This window comes from Phacochoerus africanus, chromosome 3 (genome assembly GCF_016906955.1).
Source record: "Phacochoerus africanus isolate WHEZ1 chromosome 3, ROS_Pafr_v1, whole genome shotgun sequence".
Taxonomy (NCBI): domain Eukaryota; kingdom Metazoa; phylum Chordata; class Mammalia; order Artiodactyla; family Suidae; genus Phacochoerus; species Phacochoerus africanus.
In genome coordinates this window covers 91,754,538-91,776,887 of record NC_062546.1, presented here as the reverse complement: position 1 = coordinate 91,776,887, position 22,350 = coordinate 91,754,538, and the positions used below count along the sequence as shown (strand labels likewise).

Genomic DNA, 22,350 nt, shown 5'->3' with positions numbered 1-22,350 from the left:
AAAATTAATTATAGGAAAAGTACTTTCATTTGTTATTTTCATTTCAAAATTTCATCTCTCCCAAAGGATGTTTTGAGCTTATTGGTCAAAAAAAAAGAGTAAAAAACCCCCACTTAATTTATCACTGTGTATGTTCAGGCTGAGGATTTTAATTACTTGGTGAAAAATATAAAAAGTTGAATTTTCCTGAGTAGTTGATTTCAAATAATAATCTCACCCCCTCCATACCCCCTTTCACTGCCATTCCACCCACAGAACATGGTATATAATGAATCTGTTTAAAGTTATAATTAAATAGCCTAGATTTTTTCCCTTTTATAAGAGTAATACATTTTTTTGTAAAAGTTTTCATGATGACAAAATTTTCAAAAATTAAAAATAACATATAATAACACATCCTAAATAGAGTCGCTATTAACTTATTTTTAAAGGCTATTTTATTGGGATTAGAATCACAGCAAAATTAAGAAGAAGGTACAGATTTTACACATACTCCCTGCCCTGCCCGTACAAATGCAAGTTCCCCTTCCTCACTATCAGCATCCCTCATCAGAGTGGTACATTTGTTACAATTGATGAACCCACATTGACAAATCATAATTACCCCAAGTCCATAGTTTATATTATGGTTTACTATTTTTTTTAATATTAAAACAATGCCCATTCACTATTTCAGAGTTCTGTGCTCAGAATGTCAAGTGGGTGTACCTGGCTTTCATTCTCTTTTGATATTGTACATTCTGTGAGTTTAGCCACATATATAATAACATGTATCCATCATTATAGTATGATAGAATATTTTCACTGCCCTAGAAGTTTGTTATGCTCTGTCAGTTCATTGATCTCTCCCTGAAACCACTGGCATCCCTTGTCTTTTTACTGTCCCTTAATTTTGCATTTTCTAGAATTTCATATAGTTGGACTCATACAGAACCTTTTCAGATTGGCTTTTTTCATTAAGTGAGATGCACTTAATCTTTTTTTTTCTTTATTTCTTTTCATGGTATGATAGCTCATTTCTTTTTAGTGCTGGATCATGTAGTCTTAATGTCCCACTGTTTATCCTTAACCTGCTGAAGGATGACCTTGGTTGCTGCTATGAGTTGGCAGTTATGAATGAAGCTCTATAAACATCTGTGTGCAGGTCTTGGTGTGGACATACATTTTCAGGTCATTTGAGTAAATACCAAGGCACTCAAATGCTGGATAGTATGGCAAGGGGATGCTTAGTTTTTTAAGAAACTGCCAAACTTTTTTCACAGTGGCAGTACTGTGTTGTGTTCCCACTAGCAATGTGTGAGCGTTCCTGTTGCTTCACATTCGCATCAGCATTTGGTGGTGTCAGTGCTCCAGAGTCTGTCCATTCTGATCAGTCACCAGTATCTCACTGCTGTTTTAATTTGCATTTCCCTGATGATACATGATGTGGAGTATCCTTTCAGATACCTGTTTGTCATCTGTGTATCTTATTTGGTAAAGTGAGACTCCTCATATTTGAAAGTTGCTAAGAGAGTAGATCTTACATGTTCTCATCACAAGAAAAAAAATTCTATAACTACATATGGTGACAAACATGAACTACATTATTTATGGTGATTATTTTACAATATATGTAAATATCTAATTATGTTGTACACCTGAAACTAATATGATGTTGTATGTTAATTATGCATCCATGAAAGAAGAAAAGTAGAACCCCCATTAGCTTTTTGGCATATAACTTTCAGATGTGTTTAAACTCATCTACTATGTAAGCTTTTCTAGATCATGATTACTGGTCATTCTCTTTTTTGCTTTCACAATAATGAATGAAGATTTTTGTATATGAAACCTAAAATGATACCTATCACCAGCACAAGATAAGGCGGGTAGGATAAGGATGGAGTATATTTGTCCTTTCTGTCTAAATAGTAAGTCTTCTTTTATTGCATATTCTTTCCATCAAACCTAAAGGAAATCTCAGAATCCTTCTCAGTGCAGGTCTAGGAAGACAGTACCATTCAGTCAGAGTTGAAATAATAAACTCTATGTTTCATCTCTAACCTTGAGCTTGAGATGGTGGGGTAAAGTGGCTCCAACTGTCAGAAACAAATTAATAAGGAGGATAAATCATGAGAAATTACAACCAGGCATCTGACACAGTAGAGTTTGACGAAGTTACACGCGGTGTTCACACCCTGTCCCCTCCAGCAAAAGCTGACATGTCACTAATGAGAAGTTTTACTTCTAGGCTAGTGATCGGTTCACTTTGACTGAGTGTGTGACAGTTGTTGTAAATTAATAATTCCACTGAGTCCAGTGAGACTGGGTCTAGTTGATATGTTTCCCATCAAGCTGGTACCCTAGAGATATTAGGGACATTTTTATTAACTGGACAAAAACTACAATGGGAAGGAGAAAGCGTGACTATGAGGCAGTGCACTGATTTCTCTCTGCCCCTTCTCTGTGCACAGAATCAGACGTTGCCGACTTTGATGGCCGGAGCTCCCTTCTGTACCGGTTTAACCAGAAGCTGATGAGCACGCTCAAAGATGTTATCTCCCTGAAGTTCAAGAGCATGCAGGGAGATGGGGTCCTGTTCCACGGAGAAGGACAACGTGGAGACCAGATCACCTTGGAGCTCCAAAAGGGCAGGCTTGCCCTGCACCTCAACTTGGGTAGGGTCAGGCTTCGCCCCTTTCCTGCGCATGGGGTGATGGGAGCTCATTTTTTAGAAGCAATTTTGTTGGAGTAGAATTAGTTTACAATATTGTGTTAGATTCAGGTATACAGCAAGGTGACTCAGTTATGCGTATACACATACCCATTCTCTTTCAGATTCTTTTCCCATCTAGCTTATTACAGAATATTGAGTAGATTTCCCTCTCCTATATGGTAGGGCCTTGTTGGTTATCTACTTTATGTATAGCAGTATGCATATATTAATTCCCAATTCCCAACTTATCCCTCCCCTGGGGGTCTCTTTTTTTGTAGCAGGTCACAGTTCCTTATTCTAGCATAACAGTTGGAAGTTCCTGGATCACAGTTTAAGTGACGTATTTTCCTTACGGAGGTTGGGAAAGAAAAATACCATATTTTTAAATTATTAAGCCATAAATATCATTCTTTGAAAGAAGGGAATTTTGGCAGGTAGAGAGAGCTATAAGCTAATTGCTATTGATTCATTGCTGTATCTACACATTCCACTTTTTTAGTAACAAACCTTAACCTGAGCAAGTTTAAACAGACACATACACACATGTTGTAATGAGGCTTGTGCATAGTCTATTATCATTGTTACATTTATAATTTTTTTTTTGTTTTTGGTTTTTGTGGGGGAACGAAGGATCATATGTATGGATGGAAGATCTAAGTTTGTGGCATTCCTGCATTTTGTTAAGGGAAACACTGTTTTCTCTAAGTGTCCAGGCTGTGCCAGGGGGAACCATAGATTTGCCACCACCAGCTACACTAGTGCAGAAAGCTCTCCTGCCTCCTGTGTGTTTAGAACTCCAGCCTCGTGCTGTGGGATGGCATCCATCACGCCTGCCTCACCATGGGCATGTCTGCATTTCTTTGTCATCAAAGTCCTCTCCCAGGGGAAGAAAGAGTGAGGGTCAGCCTCCTTTATGTGAAAGGTGCTTTTGAAGGGAGTATGAGCCGAGTACAGAAGGCAGGGAGCGGAGTTCCCAAAGATGCAAAGGCAAAGCCAAAAAGCTTTGCTTTAGAAAAGCAAACCAAGGCAAAGAGTCAGGCTGATGAAAAAGAAAATGACCTCCTTTTATTTTTTCTTGGCTGCATCACAGCAGTGACAGTGCCGGGTCCTTTAACCATTAGGCCACCAGGAAACTCCAAGAAATGACCTTTTTTTTTTTTTTTTTTATAAGCATAAGTCTCTGACTCCAATTTGATGTCTGTTGGTATTAGGTGGGGGTGGATATTACACTTATGGAAGAGAAATATCAATTCAGTATTCACCATCAAATAAAAAAATGCCACAGGGGAATTCAGTTTATAAGCTCAAGTTGCATGAAAGACTGGAAAAACCACAGATAAAATTGGTCATTTAGTAATTATTATTTAGTAATAAGGTTGCACCCACACATATGGAAGTTCCCAGGTTAGGGGTTGAATTGGAGCTGTAGCTGCCAGCCTACCACAGCCACAGCAACGTGGGATCCAGTCCGTATCTGAGACCTACACCACAGTTCACCGCAACTGCCAGGGATTGAACCCATGTCCCCATGGATACTATTTGGGTTTGTTAACCACTGAGCTGCAATGGGAACTCCCAATAATAAATTATTTTATTAATTATCAGGAAAAAAAAAACATAGGAATGAATATTGAAACCTCTCCTCCAAAGCCATGCACAGTAGATCTTTATTTTGAGGCTTTTTTTACAATCATGTGCTGAGCCTCTGTGCTGAATATTGTCAGTAGGAGGCGGAACAACCTCTGGATTCCAAGTCTGCCATGTTCAACTAACATCTAATGCACTAAATTAAATATACAGAAAATACATAGATTTTTCTGCAGAAGGGAGTTCTCACCCAGAGGAGGGCAGTGAGAGGATTTGCTCCTACCTAAAATTGGTTGTGTTAAAATACCCAAGGAAGAAATTTATCAATGAATTCTATGAAGGGTGGACATATAAAAATATCCAGCAGAAAAATGTAAGTCTGTTAAATGGCTTTCAATTTTCACGAAAGGAAAGTAGATGGAATGAATCCATGGCACTGCCTCCCCCAACACACACAGTCAAAGTGGAGCATCGTGGGTTGGTGTTAAAGTTATTATTACTCGTCAGTGGTAAAGCAGGTAACACTAAATGTGCCCATTACTACCATCTGGGTTTCCAGTGTGGGAAATGCCATTATCTTTCCCATCGTGTGTGACCAGTGATGTACACCAGTGTCACTCGTAGTCCAGCATGAGGGAGAGGAAGAGCTGTGGTCATGAGAGAGATTTTATTTTCACTGCAGACATGTACTTGGTGTCTATATGGGGAAGGTTCATAACCTCCAAACCCCGTTTACTCGTTATCTAACCTGGGCTTATTAATAACTATCTTGCAGAGCATGAACATGGAAACTAAAAATAGTAAAAATGAGTTTCTATGTTAGTAAATAAACACGGTGAAGTACCCAACATGGAAGCTCTTACTATTACTCATTATTCAGCAAACTGTATCTGAATGTCCACCATCCTGTGCTGTGCTGGTCTTTCTGGAAAGAAATGCATGTAGTAAGATACAGAAGGAGTTCCCATTGTGGTGCAGCAGGAACGATGAGGTTGTGGGTTCAATCCCTGGCCTCACTCAGTGGGTTAAGGATCTGATGTTGCCATGAGCTGTGGTGTAGATCACAGGTGTGGCTTGGATCTGGCATTGCTGTGGCTGTAGTGAAGGCCGGCAGCTACAGCTCCGATTAGACCCCTAGCCTGGGAAACTCCATATGCCATGGGTGCAGCCCTAAAAAGAGACAAAAAGAGAAAACAAACAAAAAGATACAGAAGGCCTCTCCTAGCTGTGACACAAAGAAGGAAGGATAATTCTCTCTTTCCAGATTCTATCTGCCCTATTTTTTTTTTTATTTTTTAAATTAAAGTTGATTTACAACGTTGTGCCAATTTCTGCTGTACAGCAAGGTGACCCAGTCATATGTATATATACATTTTTCTCATATTATCTTCCATCATTTTCTATCCCAAGAGATTGGATATAGTTCCCTGTGCTGTACAGTAGGACCTCGTTGCTTATCCATTCTAAATAGAATAGTTTGTGCCTACTAACCCCAAACTCCCTGTCTATTCCACTCGCTTCCCCTCTCTGTCTGCCCTATATTTTAAATGTGGTGGCAATAAAGGAAAATCTCATTCAGTGAGTGATTCAGGAGTAAAAATACATTTAGTCCCTATTCTGCAGACGGGAATTTCTTCATCTTTTCATCTGCTTATGGATTTGACCCATCTGCGTCAGTTTACCAGGACTGTTGCCTGTACTTATCTCTGGTAAGCAGTCACCAAGGATACTTGTTCAGCAACACACACGTCTGTGTTCCTTCTCTAGAGCGAGATTGACAGATATTAGTTCTTTAGCTCTGCATCCCTCATCTGTAGCCAGTAGATCTTTGGAAGCACTAAGTTAAGGAGAAAAAGGGGATGATAGTGGCTTTTATTTGCCCGCAAGAGAGACTCTGTAACAGATTCCACAAAGGCAAGGCAACACTTTGTTCATGGCTGTAGCCCCAGAAGCGAGGAGCCTTTGCCTGAAGTAGGTATTCAAAGCAAATTGAGTACCTTGGAAGCAGGGGTTTTCATCTCACCTATCAGAGCCTGAAACAGATACACATCATTCTCATTTGGCTTGCTCAGCTTGAGCCTGTCCTCGATCTCTCCTCTGATGAAGCTTTGACCCATGCAGAACTCCTGCAGTGTACAGAGCCCACCTGGTCCGCAAAGCAGGCTGTAAGTACTTATGTGTTAGCCCCAACTTACCCATGTGGAATATTAGGCTGAAGAGGATAAATCACTTGTTCAAATCACACAGCTGGTAACTATAGCTACTCTTACAATTTAGTCACATTTGGAGTTCCCATCATGGCTCAGTGGTTAATGAACCTGACTAGTATCCATGAAGGTGCGGGTTCGATCCCTGACCTCACTCAATGGGTTAAGGATACAGCGTTGCCGTGTGCTGTGGTATAGGTCTCAGATGCAACTTGGATCCTGCATTGCTGTGCATTCTGCGTTGCTGTGCAGCTCCGATTAGGCACCCTAGCCTGGGAACCTCCATATGCCGCTGGTGTGGCCCTAAAAAGACAAAAAAAAATTTAGTCATATTTACTGAATTTTGGGGGGCTGTGCTTGGGGCATGCTGAAAGTTCCCAGGCCAAAGATTGAACCCCCACCCCAGCAGTGACCAGAGCCACAGCAGTGACAACACTGAGTCCTTAACCACTAGACCACCATGGAATTTCCTATTTGCCACTTTTTAACCCATTATTTTCAGATTATAAAGTATAGGTCCTTTGTAGAACACTTGAGGAAAAAACAAAAGTAATTATGAAGAAGAGACAAAAAAGAATCACTCAAAATCCTATAAACAAGTCATCCTTCATTTGACATTCTGGTATATTTTCCAAGTGTTTTCTTTAGCTCTTTATGAAAAAGTTTTGCATATAATATAAAATTCATATTCTTTCCATGTCGCCATACATCTTTCAAATGTAAAGAGTTCATATGCTCTATGATGAATTCTTTTTCAAAAGAAATGAATCCAGAAAGAAAGTGGTGGAGGAAGAAGACAGGCAGAGGGAGAGGGCAACAGGGAGAGAGAGAAGGAGATGGAGGGATGGAGGGAGAAGGAATCCAAAAATCCAAGTTAATGGGCTGAAAAATGCTGCTGGACCAATGAAGGAGGAGTCTATCTTGCCTGCTGAGATGGACACTCCTACAGCATTTCCTTTAGTTTCTCCAGTATGTCGTCCTTATCCAACCTGTGACTGCAAATCAGGAATTGGGGCTGAGTGCAGGGGTTCAGAACCATGGCCAGCTGCAGAGGTCCTGTGCAATGGTTCTTTACACGTGATGCTCTTTGATGACATTCTGATTTGTTACCTAGTTACCCCTATGGAGGCTGGCTTGGTAAGATTTTTTTTTATTTTTTTATTTTTAGGGCTGAACCTGAGGCATATGGAGGTTCCCAGGCTAGGGGTGGAATCAGAGCTGCAGCTGCTGGCCTACATCACAGCTCATGGCAGCACTGGATGCTTAGCCCACTGAGAGAAGCCAGAAATCGAACCAACACCCTCATAGATACTGGTTGGGTTTGTAACCTGCTGGTCCACAATGGAAATTTGCAGAAAATTCATTTTGGTGCTGCAGTTGAACTAGGCCTTCCCCTTTGACTCCTTTCTTAGGGTAGAAAAATGATTTTTCTGGAGCTACTTATGGGAAAGCAGTTCTTCTCTCAGTCAATAAGGGGGACTTAATAGAGATTCCTCTTCCCATCTCATTTGGATGATCTGTGGCCATTTTTCCCTCTGCAGAAATATCACAGCACAAACCCATCCATGCAGTGGGGAGAATCAAAGAACAGGGGTATTACATGACAGGGAGTTGCTGTGAGACCTGAAGAGAACATCAGTAGTACATGCAAGTCACTCATCCTTACAAGAGTCCAGTCTGTGCAATAAGGGCAGCTGTAGGAAAGTGAGAGTCCAGGAATAGCATAAACACTCCAGAGCACACTGTCTCTGGGGAACCAATGCTGGGTTGGGTTCAGGGTCGAAGCACTTGATTGCATAACCAGCTCTACTGAGAAATCCGGGGACATCAGGCACACATTCTCCGGAGTCAAATGAACATTTCCTTTAGTTTTTTGAAGTTCAAGCATTTTGATGAGCCAACTTCTACATGTTTATGAAATGTTTATTGCATTTCTGGACTTGTGATAAACACTATGTAAGGTGTATTTAATGTTGCTATTTTGTGAGAGCCCTCACTTAGGCACCATACTTGAATAATATTTACATTGTTTCATTTTAGATATATATCTGAGTTCCCATTGTGGCTCAGTGGTAACAAATCTGACTAGACTAGCATCCTTGAGGACACGGGTTTGATCCCTGGCCTCACTCAGTGAGTTAAGCATCTGGTGTTGCCGTGAGCTGTGAGCTGTGATGTAGGTTGCAGACATGGCTCGGATCCCTTGTTGCTGTGGCTGGGGTGTAGGCCAGAAACTACAGCTCCAATTATACCCCTAGCCTGGGAACTTCCGTATGCTGCAGGTACAGCCCTAAAAAACCAAAAATTAAAAAATAAATAAATAAAAATAAATAGATATATCTCAAATGACAAGGAAACAACGTTTTATTTAATTAGTTATGAGTTGTTTTCTTTCCTAATGTGTTTCTGGCCTAAAAGATAGCTTCTTAATATTTTTATTGTCTTTGTCCTACACAGTTTCCCATAGGAATTGTTATCTTGCCTTAATAAATTGGAAATTAGGTAAGCTAGTAGTTGAACCACAGTGCCACTGAGATAAAACTTGAAATATTTATGACAGGATAAAGAGTTAGATAATCTTTTGAGAAGGTCATTTTTATTGTAATTCCTTCCTTTCTTTTCTTTTTTTTTTTTTCCTTTTTATGGCTTCACCTGTGGCATATGGCATTCCCACGCTAGGGGTCGAATCAGAGCTGTAATTGCTGGTGTACACTACAATCACAGCAATGCCAGATCTGAGCTGCATCTGTGACTTATACCACAGCTCAGGGCAACACTCATCCTTAACCCAGTGAGCAAGACCAGGGGTTGAACCCATATCCTCATAGATACTAGTCGGGTTTATAACCCACTGAGACACAACGGGCTATTGGGTAATTTGTAATTTCTAGTTATGTAGTTTATTACTAGAAATTTTTGTAATTCCTAGTAATGAACATTTCTAGGCAAAATGGAATATTTTCTGAGTCTAACATTCTTCTTTCTTCCTGGTTAACCCTTAGTAGATATACAGTTCAAACATCCTGCTTGATGAATAGCAGAATTTCCTGTTTATCCAGTTGTTCAAACAGGCTAACTTTCACTCACTTTGTTTCAATACTAGATTTCTAAGTGTTAGCATAGAATAAGAAATGGAAAGGATGGATGAAATACATTCATATGTACCATTTTTCTGTTAATTAAAAAGATTCCTAGGGAGTTCCCTCTGTGGTGCATTGGGATTACCAGCGTCTCTGCAGTGCCAGGACACAGGTTTGATCCCTTGCCTGGCACAGTGGCTTAAAGGATCCAGTGTTATTGCAGCTGTGGCATAGGCCACAACAGCAGCTTGGATCTGATCCCTGGCCTGGAAACTCCACATGCTTTGGGGAGGCTGGGGGAAATTGTAGTGTAGGAGATAATCAAAATTTACATACCACTTGTACAGTTTTCAGTGCACCAGCTATGCAGGGGAAGGATTATGTTTTTAATGAAGTTTATTTATTTTCCTCATTATCATGATATTCATGCTCACTCTGAAATATAGGAGGAAAATTAAAAAAATCAAAATCTGTTAATATTTTAGTAAATGCATTCTTGGATTTTATTTGCACATGTACTTACCTCTTTCTTTTCCATAATTGTGATTTATTCTGCACTGGTACTTTTCTCCTGCTTTTATATTTTTTAAATCATCAAGGTGTATGTTATTAAATATCACCTTTATTAAAAGTAACTATTTTATGAAAAATGGCAGTTATCACACAGTACACTTTTGAAAGAAGTACTTTATAAACATCATCTGGATGCATGCGTAATATTCCATCTCGTGATTCTATATAAGCTTATTTGAAGGTTTATTTCCTATTTCTTTCCAAATGATTAGATTATTACCTTCAATTTTTAAATTATTAGGCATTTTGAAGAAAATATCACATGTTTCAGTTTGTTTCTTAGGATAGATATCCAGAAAGTAGATTATTAGGTAAAAAGTTACGAACATTTTTTTTAAGTTGTTCAGCACTTACTGAAAGCTGTCTTTTCAGTAATTTGGTAGGATGGGATATCATTTTGCAGTACGTTTGGACAGTTTAAGAAATTGGTGAAGTAAATGAAAAATGTAAACAAGGGGCCCTATTAATTCTCTTTGGAACAAAGGCTAGCAAATTGCTTTAAGTATTCATGAAAATTTTATGAGCTAATTGGCATGAAAAGTTAAGGGAATTAATTAAGGCTTATGATTTCATTACATGCAGTAAGAGAGAAGTAGCTGCATTTTATTTAAGAAGTTATACCTTTTATTACTTTTGAGGTCTTAGAATTATGAGTGGCATTATGGGATGGAATGAGTGCTGTAAACCTTGTGAGCTAAGATTAGGACATGGGAGAAGAAAGCTGACTTTCAATTTTGCTGAGAACCAGGACAGAGTTTGGGATGCTGACTCTGCTTCCTACTGTTCATTGAGATGGTGGTGATGCTGGTGGCAGGGGATGAAGGAGACTATGGTGGCAGCCACTAGTTTGGAAATTTACTATCAGAAAGTCCATGTTTTAAAGACCTTGGTCTACCTACTGGAAGAATCTTGAGCTAACGAATATAACAAATCAGTGCATCCAATTTAGTAGTATTTCTTATGGTATTTGAAAGTCATACACCTGACTCACATAAACAAATCATGTAGAGATTCTAAAATAGTGAACATGGAACTAGTAGGTAGCTACATAAAAATATAAAACAAAGGTGAAACTGTACCTGCTATCACACACAGTAATAAATTCCAAATGAAATGAAGTAAAAGAAAATGAAAGAGTTCTTTTTTATGATTTTTATTTTTTACATTATAGTTGGTTTACAGTGTTATATCAATTTTCTACTGTACAGCAAAGTGACCCAGCCATATATATACATATATACATATATATATATATTTTTTTTCTCACATTATCCTCCATCATGCTCCATCACAAGTGACTAGATATAGTTCCCAGATATAGCAGGATCTCATTGCTTATCCGTTCCAAAGGCAATAGTTTACATGTATTAACCCCAGATTCCCAATCCATTCCACTTGCTGCCCCTCCCCCTTGGCAACCACAAGTCTGTTCTCTAAGTCCATGATTTTCTTTTCTGTGGAAAGGATCATTTGTGGCATGTATTAGATTCCAGCTATAAGTGATATAATATGGTATTTGTCTTTCTCTGACTTACTTCACTTAGTATAAGAGTGTCTAGTTCCATCCCTGTTGCTGCAAATGGCATTATTGTGTTCTTTTTTATGACTGAGTAGTATTCCATTGTGTTTATACATCACATTTTTTTTGTCTTTTTTTTTCCTAGGGCCACGCCCACGGTATATGGAGGTTCCCAGGCTGGGGATCTAATAGGAGCTGTAGCCTCTGGCCTAGACAGAGCCACAGCAATGCAGGGTCTGAGCTACGTCTGCAACCTACAGCACATATCACGGCAGTGCCAGATCCTTAACCCACTGAGCAAGGCCAGGGATCTAATGTGCAACCTCATGGTTCCTAGTTGGATTTGCTAGCCACTGAACACCATGGGAACTCTTATACACCACGTCTTAATTCTTTCCATCTGTTGATGAACATTTAGGTTGTTTCTCTGTCTTGGCTATTGTGAATAGTGCTGCAATGAATATATGGGTGCATGTTCAAGGAATTTTTGTCTGGATATATGCCCTAGAGTGGGATTGCTGGGTCATATGGTAGTTCTATATTTAGTTTTCTGAGATATCTCCATACTGTTTTCCATAGTGGTTGTACCAATTTACATTCCCACCAACAACGTAGGAAGGTTCCCTTTTCTCCACACCTTCTCCAGCATTTGTTATTTGTGGACTTATTAATGACGGCCATTCTGCGTGGTGTAAGGTGGTACCTCATAGTAATTTTGATTTGCATTTCTCTAATAATCAGTGATGTTGAGCATTTTTTCTCATTTAAAAATTTATTTTTTTAATTTTAATTGTTATTTCCCCAATACAATTTTTTTCCCTACTGTACAGCATGGTGACCCAGTTATACATACATGTATACATTCTTTTTTCTCACATTATCATGCTCCATCATAAGTGACTAGACGTAGTTCCCAGTGCTACATAGCAGGATCTCATTGCTAATCCATTCCAAAGGCAATAGTTTGCATGTATTAACACCAAGCTCCCAATCCACCCCACTCCCTCCCCCTCCCCCTTGGCAACCACAAGTCTCTTCTCCAAGTCCATGATTTTTTTTTTCTGTGGAGAGGTTCATTTTTGCCATATATTAGATTGCAGATATAAGTGATATCATATGGTGTTTGTTTTTATCTTTCTGACTTACTTCACTTAGTATGAGAGTCTCTAGTTCCATCCCTGTTGCTGCAAATGGCATTATTTTGTTCTTTTTTATGGTTGAGTAGTATTCCATTGTGTATATATACTACATCTTTTTAATCCAGTTGTCTGTTGATGGACATTTAGGTTGTTTCCATGTCTTGGCTATTGTGAATAGAGCTGCAATGGACGTGCAGGTGCATGTGTCTTTTTTAAGGAAAGTTTTGTCTGGATATATATGTCCAAGAGCAGGATTGTGGGGTCATATGGAAGTTCTATGTATAGATTTCTAAGGTACCTCCATACTGTTCGCCATAGTAGCTGAACCAGCTTACACTCCCACCAACAGTGTAGGAAGGTTCCCTTTTCACCACACCCCCTCCAGCATTTGTTACTTGTGAATTTACTAATGATGGCCATTCTGGCTGGTGTGAAGTGGTACCTCATAGTAGTTTTGCTTTGCATTTCTCTAATAATAAGTGATGGATTTTTCAGCACAAAAATGTATTTGTGGTAAATTAATTTTTTTAAAAAAAAAGAAAAACAAAAGCCAAACCAAAAGAAAAATAAAGAATACCAAACAGATATTGCCACAATTTATATTACAGACAAGAGACTAAATGCGCATTGATAAGAAAGTTAATAGAAAAATAGGCACGAGGTATGAGAAGATATATCACCAAAAAGGAAATGAAAATGAAAATATTTTCAAACACATTCCTATTAAGACAAAGGCCTATTAAAACCATTGAGGTTTACAGTTTTTTATTACTTAAAAATTCCAGGAGTTCCCATGGTGGTGCAGTGGAAATGAATTCAACTAGGAACCATGAGGTTGCAGGTTCAATTCCTGGCCTCACTCCATGGGTTAAGGGTTAAAGATCTGGCATTGCCGTGAGCTGTGGTGTAGGCCACAGATGTGGCTCAGGTCTGGAGTTGCTGTGGCTGTGGCATAGGCCAGCGGCTACAGCTCTGATTGGACCCCTGTCTGGGAACCTCCATATGCTGCGAGTGCGGCCCTAAAAAGCAAAAAAAGAATAAAAAAATTCCAAAAGCTTGAACATATTTTCTTAGGAAACTTGTGGATAAGATTCACTCTCAGAAATTGCTACTAGGAGTTTGAATAGGTAAAACTTTTATGTAAGACAACTTGGCAGTGCCTGTCAAAAGTGCAAAAGTGAAAACCGTTGACCACCAATTCCTCATCTGAGAATATATGCTACAAAATGCTTGTCCTCATGCTGAATGACTTCTAAATAAAAGATGGTCAGCAGTTTTAGTTATCAGCAATAGATAGAAAACCTAAAGATCTGTCAGAGGGAAACTGGTTAAAAATATCTATCATTCTGGAGTTCCCATCATGGATCTGTGGGTTAAAGACCCCGTGTAGACTCAGTGAGGATGTCAGTTCAATCCCTGGCCTTGCTTGGTGGGTTAAGGATCTGCCGTTGCTGTGAGCTGTGACGTCAGCTGCAGATGATGGCTCAGATCTAGTGCTGCGGTGGCTGTGGTGTAGGCTAGCAGCTGCAGGTCTGATTGGATCCCTAACCTGGGAAGTTCCATATGTAGCTCTTAAAAAAATATGTATATATACACGCACACACATACATATTTGTGTGTGTGTGTGTGTGTGTAATTCAATTGAATATTATGAAGCTGGAAAAAAGGATAAAAAGCTTTTTATTTACTGATAGGAAAAAATTTTCAGGATAGGTTAAATGAAGATGAAAGGGTACAGAAAAATGTGCCTTGTATTCCACCATTAGGGTAAAAAATTAAATGAGAGAAAATAAAGAGTACTCATTTTTGCTTGTTTGCATATGTCTACATTTTATTTTTTTGTAAGGAGAAACAAGGCATTAATAACAGTGATTGCCTATAAATGATGTGGAAGAGGGGGAGATGGAATCAAAAGTAAAAAAGAAAGATTCACTACCTTATCCAAAAAGTTAAGTACAAAATACAGTCAGTTTGACCTATTCATAATTAAATTTGTCTTTTGAAGCAGAAATGATAGTAGAGAAAAATATTAAAATATTTAATTTTAATCATTACTACCGGCTTTATTAAAGAAATCAAAATACCACTAAAGTCTACCCAAAACAACACATAAGAACAAATGAAGAGGGGGAAAAGATTCCTTTACTTGTTTTTCCTTTTTGTTACTTATAGTGGCTTTATATTTTCAAAACTTTAATGTTTGTGTGTATTATTTTTTTCCTTTTTTTAGTTGCACTCCTGGCTTACAGAAGTTCTGGGGCCAGGGATCAAACCAAACCACAGCAGTGACAATGCTGGATCCTTAACTTGCTTCCCTACCAGAGGAACTCCTGGACTTACTCTTAACAAATCAGTGTTAAATGGCTCTTTACTTTTTAAGGAAAAAGAAGGACATGTACATCAAATTTAATATTTAACATATTTGACTATATTACCTAGAACTCATAGTTTATAAGGCATGTTAGGTTTCCTTCAATCATTAGCTCTCGAACATATTCTATGATATAGATAAAAGCTGTGTGTGTGTGCAGAAGGCGAAGGGGGAGAGAGACAGAAACAAGTGTTTTTGGTTTTGACTGGTACCACTTTTTACCCACTTCCTTGGGCAAAAGCCCTAAGTCATTCCTAAGTGTCCCACCATGATCCAGATGACATCCCAGGCCACCACATGTTAACACCCCATCATCACTTGGACTTCATCCTTCCTGTGGTCTTGTTCCCTGAGCCCCTCATCCTCCACCCAGACTATTGCCAGTTTATGCCAGCCTTGCCTTCTAATCAGATTCTCCTGCAGCTGTCAAAAGAGCCTTCTTAAAATGTTAGTCTGAGTCAGTAATCCCTGACTTATTAATTCAGCAATGGCTCCCATTTCTTAAAAGCAAAACGCAAGTTGTAGCAGAGCCCATGCTAGCTCGTGGGTCCTGGGTGGCACAAGCCAGCCCCATGTGGTCATGGACTCTGCTATGTGGCACCCCTCCACAATGTTCCTTTGTACTCCAGCCTTGGCACCTGCTTCTCCTGGCCAGGAAACAGTGTCCCTTGTTCTGGCCAAATTTCAGGCCTGGCACCACTCTGTCAGTTGGTCTCCACAGCTCCCTACCTGGCATTTCCTTGGCCTCCTGTATTAACTGCTGTTAATACCATCAGCATGCTTTTTATCAATTCATTTATTGAATCTCCACATTAAAACCTTCAGAGAGGGAAGTGGGCCTTTTAACTGTATCTCCTTTGTACATCACCTGTCACTGTAAGCAAGACAGGTAGATATCAGTACTTTATTTATTTATTTATTGTCTTTTTGTCTTTTTAGGGCTGCACCCATGGCATATGGAGGTTCCCAGGCTAGGGGGTCTAATCGGACCTGTAGCCGCCAGCCTACCCCACAGCCACAGCAATGCTAGATCCAGGCTGCATCTGCAACCTACACCACAGCTCACGGCAACACTGGATCCTTAACCCACTGAGCGAGGCCAGGGATTGAACCCGAAACCTCATGGTTCCTAGTCAGACTCATTTCTGTTGTGCCACAATGGGAACTCCAGTATCAATACTCTTTATGGATGGAAGGGAAGGAGGGGGAGGAAGGAAGGAATGAAGGAAGGAATAAGAGAGGAAGGAAAGAAAAGAGATAGGAAGGAAAGTAGGGAGGCAGAGAAATAGAAAAAGAACAAAGAACTAAGGGAGGAAGGGAAAGAAAAAGAAAAATATTAATTTATTTGCATAATTTGACACATTGTAAGAATTCAGAAGGTGTGGAACAAATAAATATTTCAGTGAATACATCAAGGAAATAAAGTCAGCTCTGAACTCATCTGCTCTTATTTTTCATTATCATAGTTTGGCTGCCTCTACCCCCTCCCCATATGAAGCAAGAGAGTGTTGTTCCTTCTGTGCAGGAAGCAGAGACTGGGGGCCATAATGGAGGTGGGAGTGAGCAGCCTACAGGGGAGAAGGCAGCACCTGCCCCCTTAATGCCACACCACAAAGCAGGCTGTTCTGGAAAGACACAGTTTAGGAGAAAGGAGAGACATTTAGTTTTCAGTTACTAAGGGGACCGAATACACAAACTATTAAAAATTGGAAGGTTTTATATATATATATATATATATGTAAAATTAGTTGCATGAAACTGTTCATTTTGCTAAGTCTGAGCCACTCTGCTGGGGAAAAAAAAACCAAACAAAACTGTAATCCTTTTAACAGAAAGACGTAGGCAGGAATTTCCAGAAAACTGGGGGAGGGACAGAGAGGAGGAGACCAGGCAGATTTGGTTGAAAAAGTTCCTCTCACCTGAAACTTTCCCCTCTTCCAAGGAGTGTCCTCCACACTGAACTTAGGCTGAATCAGTGCATATGACCCTTGCCGTGATGGTCGGAGTCCACAGTGTTCAGTGAACCTGGATTTGAACCCTGGCTGCACCTCTGCCTTGGGGTGCCTAACCTCCACTGGCCTCATTTCCTAATTTATCAAATGCAGATAATTTCCCCTTAGGGCATCCATCTTGGAGGCTCTGGAATCCCTACCTGAGTGCTCTTTGTAGAGGGGGCCTCTGAAAACAGCAGCTGAAAGGATTTTTTTCTCACCGTTGCCTCTGCCCTGATGTACTGAACTCAGTGTGCTGCCTTCTTCCCTGTAATCATCCAGCATCCACTCCCCAAAGCACAACTCAAGATTCACTTTCTCTTCTAAGAGCCATTCAGATGCTCGAACATGCATTCTTTCTAACTCCTGTTTTTGACATGATTCATGTGGCCAGCAGGGTGTAGTTCCTCTAATTATGTTGTTCTCCTGACAACATGTCCTTTCATGGTTAGAAGGGGGTGTGTCACCATCTGATGGAGCATTGGGTCCTGGAATCTGTGGGGAAAGGTCGCACACCCATGCCTCACACCCACACCCAACACACTCCTGGGCCTGTAGCCTGAGCATCATCTTAACTGGGGATGCAGAGAGCTGGCCTTGCTTGCGGCATGTTCCAGCGTTTTAGGCCACCCTTGGGCATAGACACCATCCCGTCTTCCTGTCCCCTTCACAGATGACAGCAAACCTCGGCCCAGCAGCAGCCCACCCTCAGCCACCCTGGGCAGCCTCCTGGACGACCAGCACTGGCACTCCGTCCTCCTGGAGAGGGTGGGCAAGCAGGTGAACTTCACCGTGGACAAGCACACGCAGCACTTCCGTACCAAGGGTGAGGCGGATGCCTTGGACATCGATTATGAGGTGAGTTGACTGTCTCTGCAGATCCCCAAGCCCCTTGCCTGGGATCGATAAGCAAAAGAGCAACTGAGAAGGTGCGGGGCCCTGACAAATCTTACTCTGGGACTTATCTTCACCTCCATCTATGCCCAGGCAGCCTGGCAGGGAGGAGCCCATGGAGGAGCCTGAGCCATGAGCCTGGGGGAAACACCTTGGCCAATATTGCAGTGACTCAGCAACTCACAAGGCATCACCTTAATTGTGTACATTTGAAAATCAGTGAGGCTCCTTTTTACTTTTTAAAATATCTTTTTCTTCCTTCCTTTTTCCCTTTCTTCCTCCCTCCCCTCTTCTTTTTCTCTCTGTCTTTCCTTCCTCCCTCCCTGTCTCTTCCTTCCTTCCTTATTCTTTCTCTCTCCCTCCCTCTCCCTCTTCCTTTCTGCCTCCTTCCCTCCCTTCCTTCTTTTCTTTTTTGGAACCTTCCTTTATCACTGTATAGTCTATTGGTTGCATTCAGTAGCTCTTCTTTCAAAAAGCAGTTTCAGTTAGCTGGGGTAATAGAAAATATAGAAATTATATTAAGAAAGAGCTATATGTCAAGTATGCCTCAATAAAATAAAAAGAAATTATAAACATAACCCAAAGAAATATAAAATCTGCAAGATAGGCTCTTGGTTTTCATTTTCTTTCCTGTGCAAACTTTGGACCAATACACAAGGACTTTCTCTCTTGTAGAAATGGCCCAATGAAATGCACCAGTCTGTAATATAAAGAAAGCTGCACAATGTTTTGCAAACTGGTGGCCAAGAGTTACCCATCTTTGCTAGTAATTTAGCACAAGGAGAATTTAATTTGCCCCTATGGTATACCAGGGTCTCTTCTAGGCAATAGAAATTGTAGATGACTAAAGCAGGATCTCTGAGTTGGAGACAATTAGAATCTAATACCTGAGTCATACCTGAGACACCCACTTCAGAACAAGGAGGTGAAGGGCTGCCTTGGAGAGCAGCCCTGGGCCCTACAGGATGCAGAACAGAGTGCACTTGCCTCAACCTTGAAAGCTCTCAGCAGATGATGCTACAGGGTCTGGAAAGAAGAGAAGGTTAGCTTGATGAGGAAGGCAAAAAAGGTAGGCCAGGCCAGAGAGGGCACCGTGCAGGGCACAGGGCATGAGATGTCATGGTCCAGGATCTATAGGGGATTTGAAACAACAGGCTGGCAGGAGTGTGTTGGAGCCAGCTGGTACTGTCTCAGAAAGCCCAGGTGGTAGATTTTCAGGAATTTTGTAGGATGGTTGGCAAATATAGCCATTATGAAAAATTAAACTTATACTTCTTATAAGTCATCAAAGTATTTTAAAGATAATAAATCCATTGCTTCCTAATTATTTTATTATCTATCTCTGTATCTCTATGCATCTATCTATATATGCTTGAGGTATATTACTTCTTTTGCATTTGTCTGGTTGAAATGCATTCTAGTGGATTGCTAAAGTGCACCTTTTCCCAATTCCATGTTTAGTGACATCCACGTGATAGTTTGAAATCCATCGCAGTGGGGGTATTTACACCAGTGATATTGGCAAATACTATAAGTCAGGCTTTGATTTATTGTTTTATTGATTGTCTAGAGAAGGAATGGGCAGACTATAGCTGGCAGGCCAAGTCTGGCTTGAAGCCTGTTTCCTCCAGGCTAGATGTTAATAATAACTTTTATATCTATAAAGGGTCATTTGAAAAATTAAGAATATGTGACAGAGACCATATGTAATTAGGCATAAAAGAATTCAGTGAAAAGTCAACAAAAGCATTCTATGAGAATCAGTTTTAAGCGGTTTATAATAAATTTTATGGTATGTTCTATTAGTGTCTGTAAATTGTCTACAAATTGCTGATATAAGTAAAATAACATTAGAATGCATGTGTATGCTCAGACATACATACATATACAGAGGTGTTTGTATGTCTGGGTATCAGTGTGTGTCACGTAATATTTTATTTTAATTTTTATTGAAATATAGTTGATTTACAATATTGTCTTAGTTGCAGGTGTACAGCAAGGTGATTCAGTTATACATATATATACTTATATGTATTTTGTCTTTTTTCTTTTTTTAGGGCCACACCTGTGGCATATGGAGGTTCCCAGGCTAGGGGTCCAATCGGAGCTGTTGCTGCTGGCCCACACCACAGCCACAGAAATGCCAGATCTGAGCTGAATCTGCGACCCACACCACAGCTCACGGCAACGCTGGATCCTTAACCCACTGAGCGAGGCCAGAAATCGAACCCACAACCTCATGGTTCCTACTAGGATTCATTTCCGCTGCACCACGACAGGAACTCCCCATATATGTATATATATTATTTTTTTATTCTCTTTCATAATGGGTTATTCTAAGACATTGAGTATAGTTCCCTGTGTTAAGTAAGTCTTTGTTGGTTATTTATTTTATATACAGTAGTGTTAATCCCAGAATCTAACTTATCCCTCCCCCTTTCATCCCCTCTTTAACCATAAGTTTGTTTTCTGTATCTGTTGAGTCTATTTTAAACAGCCAGATTTTAAAGCTTTATCAACATACCATTTGTGGCAGGGGATTAAGGAGATAAAATGTAAGAATTAGGGGAGACCCAGGTGATGAAGGGACATTGAACTATGGGGGAAACGGAGCCTCAGAAGGATATTTTAGTGACATGACCAGTCTTATGTTTTAGAGGAGTCCTTCTGAGCCTGTGCTTCAAGGGCCAGCCAAATTGGCACCTCTGAAAATTTGTTAGAAATTAAAACATGCAGGTCCCATCCAAAACTCTGGAATCAGAAACTCTGGGAGGGGCTCAGTCGCTTTTTCTAACAACACTGCACGTGCCTCTGATGCACACTGGCGTTTAAGAACCACTCTTTGGAGCTGTTACTCTGAAGGTTCCTCTGGAGCTTAGAGTTGTCTGTAGGTGGACAGAGTGGGTGGATGGACAGATGGTTGGAAACCCTGTTAGGCAATGTCAATCATTAGTGGGAGACATGCTTGGGTGTGGGGGGCGGACACGAGCAGTTGAGAGCTTCAAATTTGATGTTTTTCCCCATCATTATCCTGAGCTGTCAGAAAGATCATTTCTTTCTGGAGTTTCTGTTGTGGTTCATTGGTAACAATCCCAAATACTATCCATGAAGACAAAGGTTCAATCCCTGGCCCCACTCAGTGGGCTAAGGATCTAGTGTTGCCGTGAGCTGTGGTGTAGCTCACAGATGTGGCTCGGATCTGGCATTGTTGTGGCTGTGGGATAGGCTGGGAGCCATAGTTCCAATTCACCCCCTAGCCTGGGAACTTCCATCATATACTGCAGAAGCAGTCCTTTAAAAAAAAATAATCTTCTCTTTTGTTCCCAATCTTGGTTTCACATATTGTGGATAAGATAAGCTGGTCATTAACAGAGAATGTGCCACTCTGAGTCAGAAGGCAAGATACCAGGTAGTTTTTTGTTTTGTTTTGTTTTGCTTTTGAGTTGCTGAAAACAGGAAGACTGTGAATATCAACCCCTCTCCTTTGTCAATTTCGTTCAAGTGATTGAAAAAAACAAAAAACACACACAAGATTGAATTTCAAATGGATAAGCAAGGAAGTCCTCCTGTACAGTACAGGGAACTATGTCCAATCTTTGGGGTTAGAAGATGGTGGAAGAAAGTATGAAAAAAAAGAATGTATGTATATATATGACTGGGTCACTTTGGTGAACAGCAGAAATCAAAGGGACATTACAAATAAACTATACTCTAATAAAAATTAAAAAAATAAATTATCTTAAGGCAAAGAAATATCTTCTTTGAAATTGAAGACAATAAAAAGCACACCATCATCAAGTTTCACTAGTTTCCCAGATACATGACTCTCATGGCCTGAGAGCTGGTACTCAAGTTCACTCTGTCACCTGAGGTAACATTTCTTTTCAAACTAATGCCTGTGGTCTCCAGGGTCGGGTATCTGCATGGAGTCACAGCTGAGAGGCATTGGAGTGAATGTCAGCATCTAGGGAAAGAAATCCAGTGATGTCATTCAGCTTATGAAGCTAGAACAGATTTTTGCTAGAAATGCTGGAATTTTGTGGTGCCTTATAAAAAGTGCTTCCTAGGGAAAACAAAACAAAACAAAAAAACCACCTTGTAATGTTCCTCTGAAGCAACCTCTGCTTCAGAGAAACTAAGCCCCTTCCAGAGAGTGTAGCCTGCTTGCTCATCAGAAAATAAAAGAAGATAGACTTACTGTAACAGTGACCTTAGTTGTTGGCTGCCCTGGATCAGGAGTGTCATGTGTTGGGAGAAGCCTCTTAGACAATTGGAGTTCTCCTGCCTTTGAAGA

General features: G+C 40.3%; 1 protein-coding gene across 1 annotated transcript in view; it reads left to right on the top strand.

Moving 5' to 3' along the window:
- Positions 1-2,111: 2,111 nt before the first annotated feature.
- CNTNAP5 (contactin associated protein family member 5) overlaps positions 2,112-22,350 on the top strand; it is a 449,251-nt gene continuing 429,012 nt past the window's right edge. The window contains exons 1-3 of the mRNA XM_047770224.1: positions 2,112-2,241; positions 2,454-2,657; positions 17,836-18,020. Of these exons, the coding sequence (XP_047626180.1) occupies positions 2,112-2,241; positions 2,454-2,657; positions 17,836-18,020 (519 nt within the window). The remainder of the gene's footprint in view (positions 2,242-2,453; positions 2,658-17,835; positions 18,021-22,350) is intronic.